The 16,488-nt window shown below is 42.8% G+C and overlaps 2 protein-coding genes across 3 annotated transcripts; both read left to right on the top strand.

Moving 5' to 3' along the window:
* Positions 1-349: 349 nt before the first annotated feature.
* stmnd1 (stathmin domain containing 1) lies at positions 350-2,437 on the top strand. Of its 2 annotated transcripts, none has more exons than XM_084031561.1 (5): positions 350-530; positions 1,205-1,370; positions 1,464-1,603; positions 1,849-2,247; positions 2,290-2,437. In XM_084031561.1, exons 1-5 carry the CDS (start codon positions 462-464, stop codon positions 2,386-2,388), a joined length of 873 nt encoding a protein of 290 aa, XP_083887687.1. In that variant the 5' UTR covers positions 350-461; the 3' UTR covers positions 2,389-2,437. The 2 variants fall into 2 exon arrangements, with proteins under 2 accessions (XP_083887687.1, XP_083887686.1); XM_084031560.1 differs by having other exon boundaries at positions 1,846-2,247.
* A 1,888-nt stretch (positions 2,438-4,325) lies between these two features.
* On the top strand, positions 4,326-14,418 carry rbm24a (RNA binding motif protein 24a). Its single transcript, XM_084031568.1, has 4 exons — positions 4,326-4,810; positions 5,888-6,011; positions 6,387-6,441; positions 11,793-14,418. Exons 1-4 carry the CDS (start codon positions 4,643-4,645, stop codon positions 12,142-12,144), a joined length of 699 nt encoding a protein of 232 aa, XP_083887694.1. The 5' UTR covers positions 4,326-4,642; the 3' UTR covers positions 12,145-14,418.
* Positions 14,419-16,488: the final 2,070 nt, after the last annotated feature.

The following is a 16,488-nucleotide window of genomic DNA, read 5'->3' as shown; positions in this document are numbered from 1 at the left end:
AACTGTTTAATGGCCTTAATGTTTATATATAAATGTATATAGAGAATTCATGGTGTTCTTGATTTTATGTAAATAAGCTTCTTATTCTTAAATATCATGGTGCCATAGTATTATATGTAAAATCCTAGATACATAGACTGGGATGCAGTCTGGAGGCTACTGGTGTGTGTAACCGCTGAGAAAGTGGATCAGGGGTGACAGGAGGGTGAAGCGGGTGTTTTGTAGTGTCCTGACTCAGAGACCCACAGCTTGTTCCTGGGTGTCACCTCTGTGACCGGGTCAGATTTATTGTAGCAACGGCCCCTAGCAACGCATATGGTCCATGGAGACTGTCTCTACGTGTGTGAAGGAATGCGAGGCTACACGGGTCAACACCCGGAGGATAAACGCGCCAAAGTGTAATTAAACCTGACATTTGCGACTTTTAGGCACTTATTCGACGCCGTTGCTTGGAGGTGATTATGGGATGCTGTAGCTCCACTAGCACCGCGGTCCAACCGTTTACACCGGGAGACGTGAATGGAGACGAGGTAGGCTCAACGTCTCAATCCGCCACTTTCTGCTAGCTAGCTAAAATGGTGGCGAGTAGTTCAAAGTGAGACAGCCAGCTACAGTTGGCACTTTTGGGCAGTTACAGGTTCTAGGCCGAAAAACGTGTCACTTAATTTTGTGACCATAGACGACCACATTGTTAAATTAAGCTAGTTTCTGTGTGTTAGCTACTGCTGGGTCACAACAAGAATCAGGCACTTTATCAACGTCAAAGTAGCAGTAACGTTGTAAAACTTTATTTACAACGTTTTTTTTAAGTAAAACATGAGTAACATTAAAAATTTAAAGCATATTTAAAAAACACTATGAAACCCTTAATTGTTTTACCTTTAATGCATTGCAATATATTAAGGTATTTGAATTGAAAATATATAGGCTAAACTTGCAATGTTGGGTAGTTTAATGTTTATCAGTTGTATCATATTAGAAGATATGGTCCCAGAATACACTGTAAAAGATAAGGTTTCACATTCTGAGATGATGTAATCTCTAGGTGTTACCTGCTGTGTATCCTAAATGTTACCGTGTCCATGACAATGTGTCAACTCAGTTGTCACCATAACACCATCATGTCTGGGATACACAACGGGTTCAGGGGGTGAAAAAAAAAAAAGCATATATTTCTGCATTCATACCGTGTCTCTGCTGTCAGGATGAAAGGGGAAGTAAAGACGACGGTCGTGGGGACTCGGCCGTGTCAAAGGACACCACAGACAGCGGGGTGGTGATGGAGGGCACAGATGTGTTACCTGGAGCAGTGCTCAGGAAACTCCCTCCTCCAACATCAGGAAACAATGTGGACAGAATTTCACAAGATGGTGAGTGAGCTGAATAAAACATGCCGTGTCACGACAAAGAAAAAATCCAATGCACAAAACCTAAAGTGTTTTTTTATTTTGTCCGTCTTCCAGGATTGCGACAGCAGGAGAGCACGATGCAGAAGCGCCGAAACTCCAGTGAGATCCTGGAGGAGCTGCTGAACGAAGGCATCATACCAGTGGGACAGACCGGAGAGAAGGGCAGCGGGGCTGGAGAGGCCTATAGCATCAATGTGAGTACCTGGCTACACAATGGTGGTGGCCTTGGCTGCCATAGACGGCTACAGTCTAACTAATTTTGTTCAGTTCCATCAACTGTCCCAGTGAGGGCGACAGCGAGCCAGCATGCACAACACCAGCAACTTGGAACTCACCCAACTAAATGCTTGTCCTTGTCTGCATTAATATGAAAGGTTTGTTGTTTGTTGGGATTGTATGTCAGTAATGAGTGTGTTTTAAATGCTCTTTGTGTTAGCAGGATGACAGGGAGGGAGTCAGGCCACGGCCGCCTGCCAGACTGGTGTCCCTGAATAAGGCACAGCGTCACCCCAGCAAAGAAAAGATTGAGGACAAGATGAGACTTACCGAAGAAAGACCCAAGGTACCTTGTGACACAGAGCTGGACGAGGACGCAGCCCTCACCCCTGTGGAGCCGCTACAGTTACCTCTCAGCCTGGACCCCCTTGATCCACTGCCCCACAGTCAGATGAGACGCGAGGCAGCCGAGGGAGGGGAGTGGGCGAGAGAGTCTGGAGGCGACGGCAAAGAAGGAATGGGTAAAACAGACAAGAGAGAAGGGAGGGAAGAAAACAGCGGGGAAAGTGCAGAGAGGGTGAGTGAGGATGGTGAGGAGACAGGGGAGGAGAAGTCGACCCAGGTGGAGGATGGTGAGGAGACAGGGGAGGAGAAGTCGACCCAGGTGGAGGAGCTCAAGGAGAATTGGCTCCTCACAGCCTCGGGGGAGCTGGAGAACGATTCTAGCTTTCAACATGCAGAGGACAAAGAGCAGATATTTTAATGAATTACAAAAATGAGCCATGAATCGGCAATAATTAAAAAAAAGACGGAGCCAAAACGATTGATTTTATTATTTTATGTTATTGATCAATAAAGTTTCTTTGTGTTGTTTATAATCATATTGTGAATGATATGAAAGTAGCTCATTTATTCGTAGTTCAGGAGTTCATTTCAACTTTTATATACATTTTTTATGGAGGTTGACCTTGGTGTGACTGAGCTGTGGGTATTCAGCTGTTCCAGTGACCTTTAACCTCTCTTTGCCTGACAGGTGTGTGTGTGTGGGGGGGGGGATAACAAGCACAAAGTTACAGTTTCAGCTCTCCAGCATGGCAGCCTTTGTCTTGCTTAAAAAAAAATTGTTTTAATGGGGGGAGAGGATTATATGTTCTGGTGATTAATGCTGAAAAATAATTGTACATGTGATGTGGAGTATTTCTGAAGATTATTGGAAATTAAGTATATAAGTAAAGCTTTCAATGGGCCCCTGTTATGGTAGGATTCAGACTAGTCAGCATGCTGCACATGAACAGAAAACAACAATTGGACGCAACCTGACCGGATCCCCATTGTTGAGACTGGGGAACTCGATACTGGTCCTCTTTTTTTCACGACTCCACTCGGACTTTAAAGCGCGTGTGTAGCTGCATGAATAAAATAGTGAGTGAACAGAGACAGAGACACCGCAGAATCAGGTTGCATTTCTTTGTGATGCGGTCCTATATGGAGTCCTACGGTCACCTTCTCATAGATGTGACGATTCTAATTGTTTTAAGTTTACAGATTTTGGTTGAAGTTTACACATGTCGACAATTAGTCCCACATTACAGACAAACAGTCGACCACTAGACTCTACCTGACAATATAAATGCATGCACTTGAGTCACGTGACCTTTTTAATTGGCAGTGATTTGACACTTATCATCTTTTATTTTTTTTATTATTATTTATTTTTTTTAACCAAATAATGACACACGACGCTGTGCGCACATGTGTGACCTCGCCGTGTCACCTGGTTAGATTGGACATGTGCGCGAGGAACAGCGCAGCCGTCATGAATGATTAACAAACAGCAGAGGTCCCTCTCACGTTACTGGGGATGAATTATCCAGCGGGTCGGTCCGGTGCAAAGGAGGCCGAGCTTCAAAAAACTGATTTTAATCATTGATGGCCGGCGACTCTTGACTGAATTGATCTCTGACTTGATTCCGATTAGAATAGCCGTGCGCACTTCTATGACGTATGATTCATCACATTTGAAGTCTCGCCTGATTTAATTATTGAAACGCAATCACCATCCTTTTTTCAGATAACAAGTCTTACATCGAGATACTGTTAATTGGAACCTCGCTTGTTAATTTTTAAGTAAATTGTTCACACCTGTTGTGGGTTCATTATTATAAACTCCCATTAAAACAGAACACATTTAAAAGAACAAGCCATCATCTCCAAACTGAGGGGACACAGTGCCGTGCGGCTATCTGTCTGCATGGGCCCAGAAACTTGCCAAAACTCTGTCAACCCCCCACAAGTGGACTGTCCTTCCAGCGGAGCCTCAAAGCTGCACCTGTCTGTCTAGCTCACTGCTGCTGCTGCTGCTGTGATTTGTCTGTCCTTGAGCTGTGCCCAGTCCAGTTTTTTTTACGCCTATAGAGAGCCTGCTCTGCGTTTTAGCTCACCAAAATGATAAAATAGTCTGTTTGATTAAGTTTCACACAGCCCATTTCCTGAAAGGCCCTACTCCTCCTCTGTACCCCCAGCATATCACCGGTGGAATCAGGTGTTGTTGGCCCCTGATGGGTAATTAAAACGTGCATCTAGTCGAGGATCTTTCTTTGTTAAGGAGCCCCGGCGTGTCACGCTGTGCAGGTTCCCCAGCTGTTTGTGCGCGCTTGTGGGCGGCGCAGAGACGGTCTAAAAAGCTGGGTGGAGTTAGGAGCGGCGCTTTTAGGAATGGGTCCCAAACCTATTTAGTTAGACAGCAGAGTTACCGAGAAGAGCTGGAAACACCTGATGGTCTCTGTGGGACAATCCGCTCCATATAACTCTCCTCTTAACTGTCGGAAGATAAATCTACCTCCAGGCTTCATTTTTGTCGAGTTTTATGTTGTGTTTTCTCTTCTGAAGAAGTTCCAGAGCCAGCTGATCTCTCTCTTCCCCTCTCTTCATCCAAAGAATCACCGATAAGGAGACATTGCACTACTCTTCTTCTTCTTTTTTTTACTGTTCCTATTTATTGTATTTTTGCACTAACGATGCACACCACGCAAAAGGACACGACCTATACGAAGATTTTTGTCGGGGGTCTTCCCTACCACACCACGGATTCAAGTCTCAGGAAATATTTCGAGGTGTTTGGTGAGATTGAAGAAGCGGTGGTCATTACCGACAGACAGACCGGCAAGTCTAGGGGTTATGGATTCGTAAGTATCACCTATTAACTTCTTCTCTGCGAGTTTTTTACGCAATCTTTACGCATGTGTGTGGGGAGGGAAACATCTTGTCATGGCGCGTCTCTGTAAAAATGCGCGCGGCTGTTTCTGTCTGTCACAACATCGTGACTAAACGTAAAATAAAACGCAGTCATGTGATGTTTATGTTTTGATAAGAAGCTCCTGCTTCAATCGTTCTTTGCTTCTGTTGCAATCTCGCACCCAGCGACTTGTTGCGCGTTGGTATGCGCCCTCCCTGACACCGTTCAAAGTCAGCTTCCCTCACACTGAAGTGACAGCTGAAGTGAAACAAACAGCAGTCCAATAATGCTAAGTTTCACAATACCGTATCTCCTTTTTTTTAGTAAATTAATGTGTAAAAGATGCTTAAATATACATTTAATAGCATTGCTTAAAGAGCATTATAAACACCATTGTATTTGCCCTCTTCAGAGACCATAATAATATGTTTGGCACATATTACCTGGAAGATGTACAAATATCTGTAAACTAATATTTCTCTGTAAAGTTGAGATACACTCAAACGTTTACTTAAATCCCCTCTTTATGTTGCATTACCATATTCATGCATCGTCCACTAGCTTTTGCTTTCACTTCTCCTGGTAAATGTTTTGGCACCATGTCAGTGAGGTAAACCTCAGATGTTAAAAGGTGTAAAAAAGAAGAGATGCTGGCTAATGAAGCTACGAGTGGAGCAGCAGAGTCTTTATTAGGAGCGATAAGGGAGCCGTGTTCTGTCAGTGATCTCAGCCTGGCTTCCTTTCACTGCTGATAGTTACGACACATGAAGGTGATGGATGTGTGCGCTGCAAGATACAATCAGAAAGAGGACACACACACACACACACACACACACACACACACACACACACACACACACACACACACACACACACACACACACAATCATGATTTCCCCCTTTCTTCCAAACACACATGCTTTACATCATGTGATGCCAATCAGCAGGAAGTGGAAACCACTTACACACCCATTGCAAGTGAATCTACATCTTTGTAATGTTGTGCGCTATTTGACTCTTGTGTCAGGTGACGATGGCGGACCGCTCGGCTGCAGACCGGGCCTGTAAGGACCCCAACCCAATCATCGACGGCAGGAAGGCCAACGTCAACCTGGCCTACCTGGGGGCCAAGCCTCGGGTGATGCAGCCAGGTAAAGACAGCCAGATGAGGATCAGTACAATACAAGCCACAGAGATGTGTTGGTCTTCTATTAAAATGTGCAGTATGACATGTGCAGATGTGGTTGTTTAAAGAAATAAACATCGAGTTTAACCAACATGGCAAATGACTTTGTTCCCACACTGTTTGTTTGGGATCACGAAGGTGGTTTTATTGGCAAACCAGCAAACACGAAAAGAAGTCCTTCCTGAGTTTCACCACAGCTTTTGTTTGTTTTTTCGGTAGCTGCGACTGATGTGAGAATATATTAGGAGGTTATTACACCCATGTTAGCCTATCGATGAAGAAATCAGTGAATGTTGGATTTAATCTTCTTTTTTTTAACATTATTTCCTCTGTTTTGCAGGTTTCACCTTTGGTGTTCCCCAAATTCACCCTGCCTTCATCCAAAGGCCTTATGGGTAAGTAAGGACATGAGGACATGAGAAATGTTGGGATGTACACATTGGATTAAATATTCAAATTATGTTTAAATTAGATTTTTTCTCACTTTAATGTGTGACAATTGATAGTCAGTATGACTTTTTATTCTCCCAAATATAATTGATGGCTGATAATTAGAGATAATAAGTTGAATGTTGCTTTTTCCCTTTATCACTGTCCACCAAACAGACAGCTAGCCAAACCTTTTCTAGGTTTGCCTGTTTGTAAAAATGTGTATGTGTGTGTGTGTGTGTGTGTGCGTGCGTGCGTGCTGAGTGGACAATAATGGAAACTTCCAGCCTGACTCAATGTTATCTATCTTTCTCTGGTCCGACAGGCTCGCTCTCAGTTAAGCTAACTGTGCTGGTTTGTGGAATAGTTCTGCGAACATAATCACAGATCAGAGAAAGGAATTACCTGTAGACTCAAACACACACAAACAAGCTCTCGAAATGGTGATTATAGATGCATGTATGTGGGTTTTGACCTGTTGTTTCATTTTATTTGAATAGAACTTAGAGCTTTGTGTGCGGTCATGAAGTGGTGTTGTTAGCTGAATCGTGTGCTTTCTTACTTTTAATGACAAAAAAAAAGAAAAAAAAAGAAGCTGGATTGATTGAATTTTTGGGGTGTTCTTTTCCAATTTTGTTTGTGGACGCGTGTTAACTTTGCCAAGGAAGAGCAAAGCTTTTGTTGTTTTTTGTTTAAACTGCTTTTAGCTTGTGGTTGATCTGTTTTGTTTAACAGGATTTGCCGTTTCATGTGTTTTCTGGCTGTCTTGTTGGAGTGAGAGGTGAACTTTCTGTGTGATTTCTTTGTTTTGTTCTTTTTTCCCTCCAGTCACCTCCTTACTTCCATTCCTCACGTTATTCCCCCCCAAAATAACAAAAGCCATCACTGCTTGTGTGTGCTTATAGCATCTTACTGGTGTTACTAGCAGTTTCTCAATTCAATTCAATTAATGACAACTCTCTGCTCTCTACTCATTTACACTCAGAAGTGTGGATGCCAGTGTCTTGTGAATGAATGACGTGAAGTTTATGTGAGCTCTAGTCATAGCAATATGTGTTTTTATGTGTGTATATGTCTGGCTGCATTGGTACATATGAGTATGTGCTCTCATTGTCCTGTGTGTGTGTGTGTTGTCTTTGTCCGTTCATAAAGTCCCAAAGTCTCCAGTATGACACAAACAAATCTCTCTCTCTCTTTCTCTTTCTCTCTCTATATCTCTCTCTCCCTCTCTCTCTCTTGTTAAGGAAAACAAGCGCTCCCATTGTGCCACACAAAGCCCTGAATGCTGACGCTGCAGTCGCATGAAGCTCTGTGTGTGTGTGTGTGTGTGTGTGTGTGTGTGTGTGTGTGTGTGTGTGTGTGTGTGTGTGTGTGTGTGTGTGTGTGTGTGTGTGTGTGTGTGTGTGTCTGGGTGGCGGGGGGGTCTATTGAGCACGCAGGACCATCTCTCTCTGTCATGTAAAAGCAGAGCAGGGGCCATTTAAAGACCCAGGGTGGGTGTTTCAGGGGCCACATTAATGTACACCCTCGCCATGAGCACATACCTCCACCTTTACTGTGTAATTTGAACCATCTGTCACTCTGTCTTTCACAATTACCACATAGTGAGGACACGGCGTACACATATTTGTAAGTTAATTACTAATTGATTCAAATTTTGGTTAAGCACAAAGCATGCACTGATTAATCTACAAGTCCATAGACGAGACAAATTCATGAAGTAGGTTAGAGGGTATCATTCGCTCACTGTCACCAAAGCTGCGTGTGCTCAGGTTTGACCGTTTGCATTCCTCATAAGCAAACTTTCACATTAGCCATGTTTCCATTCACATAGGAACTTGGAAATATTGCATTAGAAAAGCTGATTGGAAATGGCTAAATTTGATAAAAACATCCTAATTTGCTGTTGCAAATAGATTATGGAAACACCTTTGCCAAATAACTTCCGATGTCGGGAACATTTAACACAAATGACAGATATTCCTATAACGTATGAATGCTTGTATCCATCTACGGTCAGCATTAAACATAGCCAATAATAGCTGACATGAAAGGACAGTCAAAACGTGCCCATGTGAATAAAATTCCTGAAGATGTCTCTCCAAAGATGGGTGAGCTAGCCCCGCGGACTTGTTTTGTGTGCCAACTTACGCCAAAGTACGCTGTAGCCGAGCTTAATTGCAACATTACAAAAGTAAGCTTAAAGTTTGTTTGACGATTGAATGGAAAAACAGAGTTCCAAAACCTAAAACATTTTCTTAAATAAAAGGAAGGAATTGATTTTGAACCTAAAGAACCTTGCATGTTTTTAGTCACTTTTTAGCAACAAAGTTTCCATCCATACACCTTCATCGGGTAAAATTAATTTAGTCAAACATAAATATATAAGTCCAAGAAGAGTCTGAATGCAAAGCTCGATAATGTCTAACTAAAAAGATCTGACGCTAACAGCTAATTGTTGCTAATCAACTTTCAAACTGTCTCAGCGCACTCAAGTCGGATCCAAGTTGCTTTCTATTTGTCGATTATGACTCATTTCACCCGTTTCACTTTTGATATTATGACCGAGACCATAATATCAAAAGTGAAATGGCAAATCTTTGGAAAGCAGGACAGGTGTCTCCTTCCAACCTCTTGCACTTTCATGGTGCACAAACACACAACCACTGAGAACAAACACACACACACACTTCACCCACATTACTTTGGGCTCTCTCCCTCAGCGGACGGTATGCACGATGTCACAGAGAACCTTTATTTAGCCTTGAACTTTTGTGACCGCTGGGTTGCGTGAACACGCTATTCCAGTAAAGACACACACACACACAGAACACGCCGTCACACCATAGCGACCAGCATGGCTTCACATAATAGCCATACACTCACTCTGCATTTTTGATTTCTTTATTTTTTTGAATACCTCCAAGGAGAAAAGAGGGTGATTTACCATTGGATTGGTCAGCCAGAGCTTTTCTTCCCATGGTCAAAATCTCTGCTAATGCTATGTGTGTGCTAGACTACCCAACCATCTCGTAGATGTAGGTGCAATCCAAAAAAGCAGTACCAGAGGAAGACCTTTTTTTAAATGATGCCATGATGATGATAGAAGTTGTGACTGGAAGTTTGGGGGAAAGTTAGATGTTTCTGTAATGTAATGTGCCGAGTCACAATGGACAGTTTTTAAGGAGCAAAAATATTAATATAGCAGCAAACAACTATCTGCCGAGAATGAAGTTGCTCTCCCTCTGTGTGTGTTGTTATCCGAGCACCTCCTTACTTGGTTGACAGTCGGGCTTGCAGCGGTTACAGCTGATCATGCCACCGTCTTCGCAAAAGCATAGCATCAGCCCTCCAATGAACACTGTTAGCGCCGTCACCATGTTTGCCCATTTGCACCGTTAATGCTGTTAGCACTGTTAGCACTGTTAGCTACGAGACGCTGGCTCCATTTTGAGAACCGCGGAAACGATCAATGGATCGGGAATGTGTCGCTGCTGTTTTGTGAGGGAGTTCTAGATGATGAGATGATGTCCTCTCAAATCACCCTGGAAACCTGCCTCACCCGGCTGACTCCGATTAGTGCTGGTTTCAAAGGAGACTTTTAAGTGTCACATGATAATAAAAATGCTGTGTTTGAGGGTTTTAGAGCGAGAATTCGTAACTCTGGAGGAAACTAAATCTTTTCAATGCAGACATTTTGTTGCTGACCTTGGAAAATTGGTTTATCCTGTGTGTGTGTGTGTGTGTTTAATGTTGTTTTACTGACAGCCACACCAAACCTCTACACACTCACTTATTCAGTTTAGTGCTTCACTTTTTCGTCTTTGTGTCTTTTCAGTTGAGTGCTTGTGCTGTGCCCATGTTGTTGTCGTCGTGTAATCAGTGGAGTCAAGGTGGACTATTTATACATATTTCTTCCTCTCTGACGCCTTGCTGTTGTTTTGTTTTTCCTGTTTTTCTCCTGGCCCACTGTTTTCGGTTGAGATGTGGATTGGATTGGATAATGGAGTGCTCACAATAGGGTTGCCACGATAGATCCTGCCTTCCAACCTTTAACCTTTTCTGCACCTCCTCTCTTTTTTCCCAATCCAGACTATATAAAAAAAGTGACCACCTGATGTTCATTCATGCAGACTCAACTGATTATATTTGGTTTCCTTGATTTTCTCTCAACAGATTTTTGAGCTACCTTCATTCAAACTCACCTCACATAGCTGTTGTTGCAACTTTGTCCGATGAGAGAGCCTGATGCCTCTCATTCCATTTGAATTAAAGTGAAATTGAACTCTACTTTTATCTCTAAAGTGGAAGGGTGGGGTCAGGACACCAAAGACTGAAATTTTACATTTAGAGCTTTCAAGTTTTTTTTTTTCTTCTTGCTTCTATCTGCAGTCAAAAGTTGAGACTTCAACTCTCTTAACCATTAGTGTAAATTTCCAAAGCTCCCGTCACGCTAACTGTTTGACTGAGTTTCCAAACCTAGAGTCTGGGGGGTGGGATAAGGCTATGTCATGGAGGGCAGAATGTGCTCATTGTTCATAATTGTTTATTTAATCGAAACATCCCTCTGGGTGTGGAGCCTAGTCCCGGCTCCCTCTGCTGCCTCCCCGGTTCTTTGTCCCAACACAGAGGGGGAAATGGCCAGCAGCGTCCCTTTTTGAAAACTGTCCAGCTGTCAAAGTGGCAGTGACATTTTCACAATGCCTCCCTGGGCTCATCTCCTCTGTCCGCACCCCCGCCCCCCAGCACTGTAAGCCTCCCTCTCCTCCCCACCCGTTCGCCCCTGCAGCAGGCAGGGGGACAGCACCAGAGCCAACTCCACATGTGATGGACAAACAAGCTGCAGGTTACAGATCCCAAACCGTTTCTTCCTTTTTCTTTTCATCTCACCTCCCTATTCCTCTCTGTAGTTCTGCCTCCACAACCACAAACTCAAAACTGGCCAACGGCAGAATTATAAAACCACTTCCCATGTTGTTTCCCATAAACACCACAACATAATCACCTCCCCCATATGTTTTCATACAAATGTGATCCTTCAGTACATTTGAGTGACCTTAAGCACCTCTGGGTGTCCATCACCTTCCAGTCTTCTTTTCACAGAGAGATTTCTATTTTGGCAACCCTATATTGTTCTAATCCCTACTAGCAGGCATTTCCTTGGTGTTCTTGACTGGTGGATTGGACTGGGGCTCAGTGGTGGGTGGTGGGTGGGCGCTTGGCCGCAGTGTGAGTTGGGTTTGGGTTTTAGGCTGGGTGCTTTTACTCTCAGACTGGGCGAATCAAACTAACCTGTTGTATGTGTGTTGTTTCACAGCATCCCGGCCCACTATGTGTACCCTCAGGCCTTCGTTCAGCCTAGTGTGGTCATCCCTCATGTGCAACCCACAGCTGCTGCACCCGCCACTGCTTCCTCTCCCTACATCGACTACACAGGAGCTGCATACGCGCAGTATTCTGCAGCCGCAGCCAGCGCCGCCGCCGCCGCTGCATATGAGCAGTACCCCTATGCTGCATCCCCTGCTGCCGCGGGCTACGTGGCTACCGCCGGCTACGGCTACGCAGTCCAGCAGCCTTTAGCCGCAGCTGCCCCGGGCTCAGCCGCCGCTGCAGCCGCAGCCTTCGGTCAGTACCAGCCTCAGCAGCTGCAAGCCGACCGTATGCAATAGCAGCCACTGCAACCACTGGACATGCAGAGAGAGGAGGCCCGCCCCCAGCCACAGCTGATTGGTCAGGAAAAGGAGCAGGGAAAGAAAAGGAAGAGGGAGTGGCCTTAAGGGTGGGCGTGTCAGCAACTCAGTGGCAGAGTTGCTTTAAAAAGGTGATGATGATGATGGTGGTGGTAGTGATGATGATGGTGAGGTGGGAACTTTTGACAGTAACTCCAACTTGCTGTGCTTCAACCAAAAAAACAAGAAAATGAAAAAAAGCCGCAGAACAAATAATGGAAAGTGATTTACTATTATTGTTGTTATTACTATTATTATTATCATTACTATTATAATTGTAGTAGAGTACTTATTTCTAGAGAAGAAAAGCAGGAACTAATCCCTGTGGTTGGTATAGGTGTTAAACTAAGCCCTTAAGTCCTATTGCTGTCTTTAACGTTAGTTTAGGAAACTGTTCTCTTTTTTTTTCACTCGTGGTTTTCCACAGGTGTTTTCAGTTATTTGATGCTCTCATAACATTTATATTTATTATTGTTATTATTACACTTTGGGGGCTCTATTTGTTCTTTTTTGTCTTTTCAAGTGCATTTTTTTTTTCTTCTGATAATCAGGGAAATGGAACCGTTTCCAACGTGTTAGCTATTATTATGTGACCTCTGTCAGGAAGTCGAGGAGTCGGAACTCGTCGTGTCACACATATTTGAAAAACTACCTTTTTATCTTCCTGATGCTGAATGTCCCTTTTTTTACATTGTGTCTTGACCTTTTGACTTATGCAACGCAAACAAATCACCAGGAGACAAAAAAAAAAAAAATCTACGGAAAAGAAACAAAAAAACTGAAAATGTCATCAACTCTGACTTGATTCTTGGACTAAAGGGGGACTTGGCAAACAAAACAAACGCACTGACAAAGGAGAGATGTTGAAAACGGCTTCAGACAATGAAAAACACTAAATCAGTTGCTTTTCCACATGTTTCACTCACACGTACACAGACACATGCATCCAGAGTTGCACACATAGCAGTCAAAGACAAAGGCGGCACAGTTGTGTTTCTCTCCGGCTCTGGGATGGAGAGAAAGAGAGAAAGAAAGAGGGAGAGAGCAGCTGCTGGTGGGGGGAGGACAGAGCCGCTCCAGCGCCACACAGACGGATCACTCTGGAAAGAACGCATCACTTGTGCTCGTTTGTTGAGCTGTCACATTTTAATCCCCGGCCGGGCCCATTTGGGAACCAACTTCACACCCCTCCACCCAACACAGAGCCCCACAGCAGAGCCCCCACACCCCCTCAGTCATGCAGCCCTGCAGCTGTCAGCACTTCCACCTCTGTGCTGCTGTAGTCTGGTGTCAGGTACACACACACAACAACACACACACACACAATTTCACCAAAGCCACCCCAACAACTGGTCTGCCTCATGTCTGTCAAGATCACCAGGTGGGGTGGAGAGGACGGGGGGTTGACTGTTTGACGTCATGTTGGTCCGTGTGCCTTACATTTTTACTGCTATTTAAGGGGGAAATTTGAAAAAAAAGAGAGAAATCTACTATTTAAGATATTTATTTTTGAGGGTTGACTATGTTGACGCTCTGAGAGTAGAGACTTAGTGGCGGTACTGTATTAATAATATTATGTACTCATCTCAAGGCATATATAAGTTATTGATTAGTTTTAGCTATAATATTATGATAAGTATTATTATTATTATTATTATTATTATTAACATACTCAACCAAAAGTGTCGATGTAGGAGTTATTTAAGATACTGTTATGTGCACTGTACTTTTATTTTTCATCCTTTTGATTCTTTAGAACATGACATTAAATATTAGCCTAATGTTTTTGTAGGGAAGAAACTTTATTTAAATGCAGGCCTGTTTGCATGCAGATTGTACTCTTCTGTGTTTAGATGAGAGGAAAAAGACAATAATTTTCATAAATAAAAAAAAAAAACGAGCAAAAGTGCTGCTTTCTCCACTAGAATGTATAGTCGTTGTCAAGGTTTCAGTAGCTGTGCTTCTTTTGCTTAATATTCATCAGATGGGCTATTTTACACTGTTGGGAATTTTTATACTTGAACTATTTCTTACAAGGGAAATATGAAAAATAAATGACAAAAAACTTTTTAAGGAAGCTTTTCATTATCACTGGATGAAGGCATGTAAAGTGTTTCTATTTAAATGCAAAGGTCCTGTTGATATTAAAACCTTTACTTCCGAATTTCAACACCATTTACTTAAAATTTGAATAAAATGTTCTATATTTAAAAAGCTTGGTGATATTTCTTTCCATTAAAATGCAATCAAATGGAGGTTTCATGTCAGGTTATTTGAATGTGAAACGCATCTTACTGTTTGTAATCTCCCTCCATATGTAGCCTTAGCCTTTCATCATTATTTAGACTACACCAATGAATATAATGAATACATTTGCCCATGCTATTGTAGCCTATGGAGGTGTTCAATATGAATTGTTCTAGCTTTGTTAGGTAACACAGGAGGACTGTGGGCAGTTGTGTGTCTTTCTCTGTGGAGCACATTTTAAATTAAGACATGGTTACGAATTAACTATCAACACAATAATGTTAGCTGCTGCTGCTAACGCTGTCTCTTCACTTTTATAATCGAGTCAAAACTCAGTCCAGCTTATCAGCCAGCAAGGTGGGGAGCATGAGCAGCCTTGTCAACAGTGTTGCCAAACACATTGACAGTTTTCGGCCTAATTCAATAAAAAGCAGCCCAAATCATAGCATTGCCAGAAACCTTTTAACCCATAAAAACCATTATACAAGCAATAGAAAACACTTCATGAACATCTGTATAATAACCAATAAATACATGTCAATCAAATATTTCTCAAATCAAATTAATCAATAGATTACTGAGTGGACATGACAAAGTTTACTCAATTCTGTATCTGTGTTTTTTGAGCATAAATTACACAATATTTTCAAAACCCTGCAAAATATTGTAGCCCAACTTTCATCTACTAGCCCAACTTAATCAAAAGTAGCCGAATGGGCAGAAACCAGCACAATCTGGTAACACAAATAAAACCAGAGGTAAGTCTGTGTATTGTGTGTGTGTGTGTGTGTGTGTGTGTTTGTGTTACTTCAGGCAACAAACACACATCACACACGCCAGATGCTGCAGCGCTCTTCCACATGATTGGAAACCATCTCTCACATTACACCCACAGTTTACACCGATACATCTGAGATCTGACACATAATCAAGTCTCTCGGGACTCAGTTACTTCAATTATTCATCTGCTCATCAATAAGTCATGTCATGAAGAGTGTGTCGCTCTGTCTCTGCTGCATTACTCAGCTCTAAGGAGTATTTTGGTCCCTGGTCAAGCTTGAAACTTTAGAACATGACACAGCATGGAGGCAGCAAGGCCTTGTGAGTGAAATCAGCCGCTATTATAACAGCTGACCAGAACTCTATTACAGATTGATTAGTTAATAGAGTTTAAAGGGGCACATAAGATCAGTTTATTTGTCACGTAGGCTACTTCTCTTTCAAAGTAAGGCTTAGGTGTAGCCTATAATGTTCTGGCTCAGTACTACTTTCAAATATGGTATTATTCAGAAACATTTTATAAATAACTAGTAGTTTTTGATTACGCACAGTTAATAATCTACTAAAAGTATTACAAATCAGTTTTAAACCAATAAAAACTGCTACTTTTATATGTCTGCAAAGTTTCTAGTGAAGGCAGATGCATATCAACAAACCCCCAATTTAAAAGAAGCTACAGTTAGTTTGAGACTATTTTCATGCGTTAAAGAAAATAATTTAGGGCTACCTGCAGCTGTGGAGTAAATGCACAAAATCACCAAGCAATCCTTTATAAAAAAGCTAATGTTCTCCTCTGTCTACATTTCGTGGATGCAGCATGACAAAAGATGCAATCATGTTGCATTATGGGTAGGCCACAACACCTAAAATCCTATCTCACTTTGCAGGATCTTATGAAAGTGCAATAAGCTAAGTTCATTGACTCAGCATTTGGATGTAGCCTTCTTTGGACCAATAGCTGATTACATCAAATTGCAGTTCAGGTGTTGGGTGGGGGGGCAAGTAAGGGGGTCAAACCTTGTCCTGAGTTCACTCCATGACCATCCCCTGCTCAGGCCCATTCTCCAGACCCGCGCAGACTTCGCCATAGCGTCAACAAGCCGTCTATTTTTAGCGGGGCTGTCTGAAACGGCCACGCTGCCTGAGAGGTAAACGCTTGTCCGCCCCAGACGAGATACTGCAGCACCGAGTCACGGTCCTGCTCTCGGCACGCCGCGTGGCTCTCGGGTTTACCGCGTTGCTTAATTAGGACATCGC

This window comes from Eutrigla gurnardus (assembly GCF_963514095.1).
Source record: "Eutrigla gurnardus genome assembly, chromosome: 17".
Lineage (NCBI taxonomy): Eukaryota > Metazoa > Chordata > Actinopteri > Perciformes > Triglidae > Eutrigla > Eutrigla gurnardus.
This window is presented reverse-complemented; position numbering and strand designations above follow the sequence as displayed.

Bases quoted from the DNA above. Each gene is read 5' to 3' on its own strand.
- stmnd1 (XM_084031560.1), top strand. From the start codon at position 462: ATGGGATGCTGTAGCTCCACTAGCACCGCGGTCCAACCGTTTACACCG. The intron at 1,604-1,845 runs GTGAGTACCTGG...TCTTTGTGTTAG, and splicing joins GAGAGGCCTATAGCATCAAT to CAGGATGACAGGGAGGGAGT. The intron at 2,248-2,289 runs GTGGAGGATGGT...AAGTCGACCCAG, and splicing joins GGGAGGAGAAGTCGACCCAG to GTGGAGGAGCTCAAGGAGAA.
- rbm24a (XM_084031568.1), top strand. From the start codon at position 4,643: ATGCACACCACGCAAAAGGACACGACCTATACGAAGATTTTTGTCGGG. The intron at 4,811-5,887 runs GTAAGTATCACC...CTCTTGTGTCAG, and splicing joins AGTCTAGGGGTTATGGATTC to GTGACGATGGCGGACCGCTC. The intron at 6,442-11,792 runs GTAAGTAAGGAC...GTTGTTTCACAG, and splicing joins TTCATCCAAAGGCCTTATGG to CATCCCGGCCCACTATGTGT.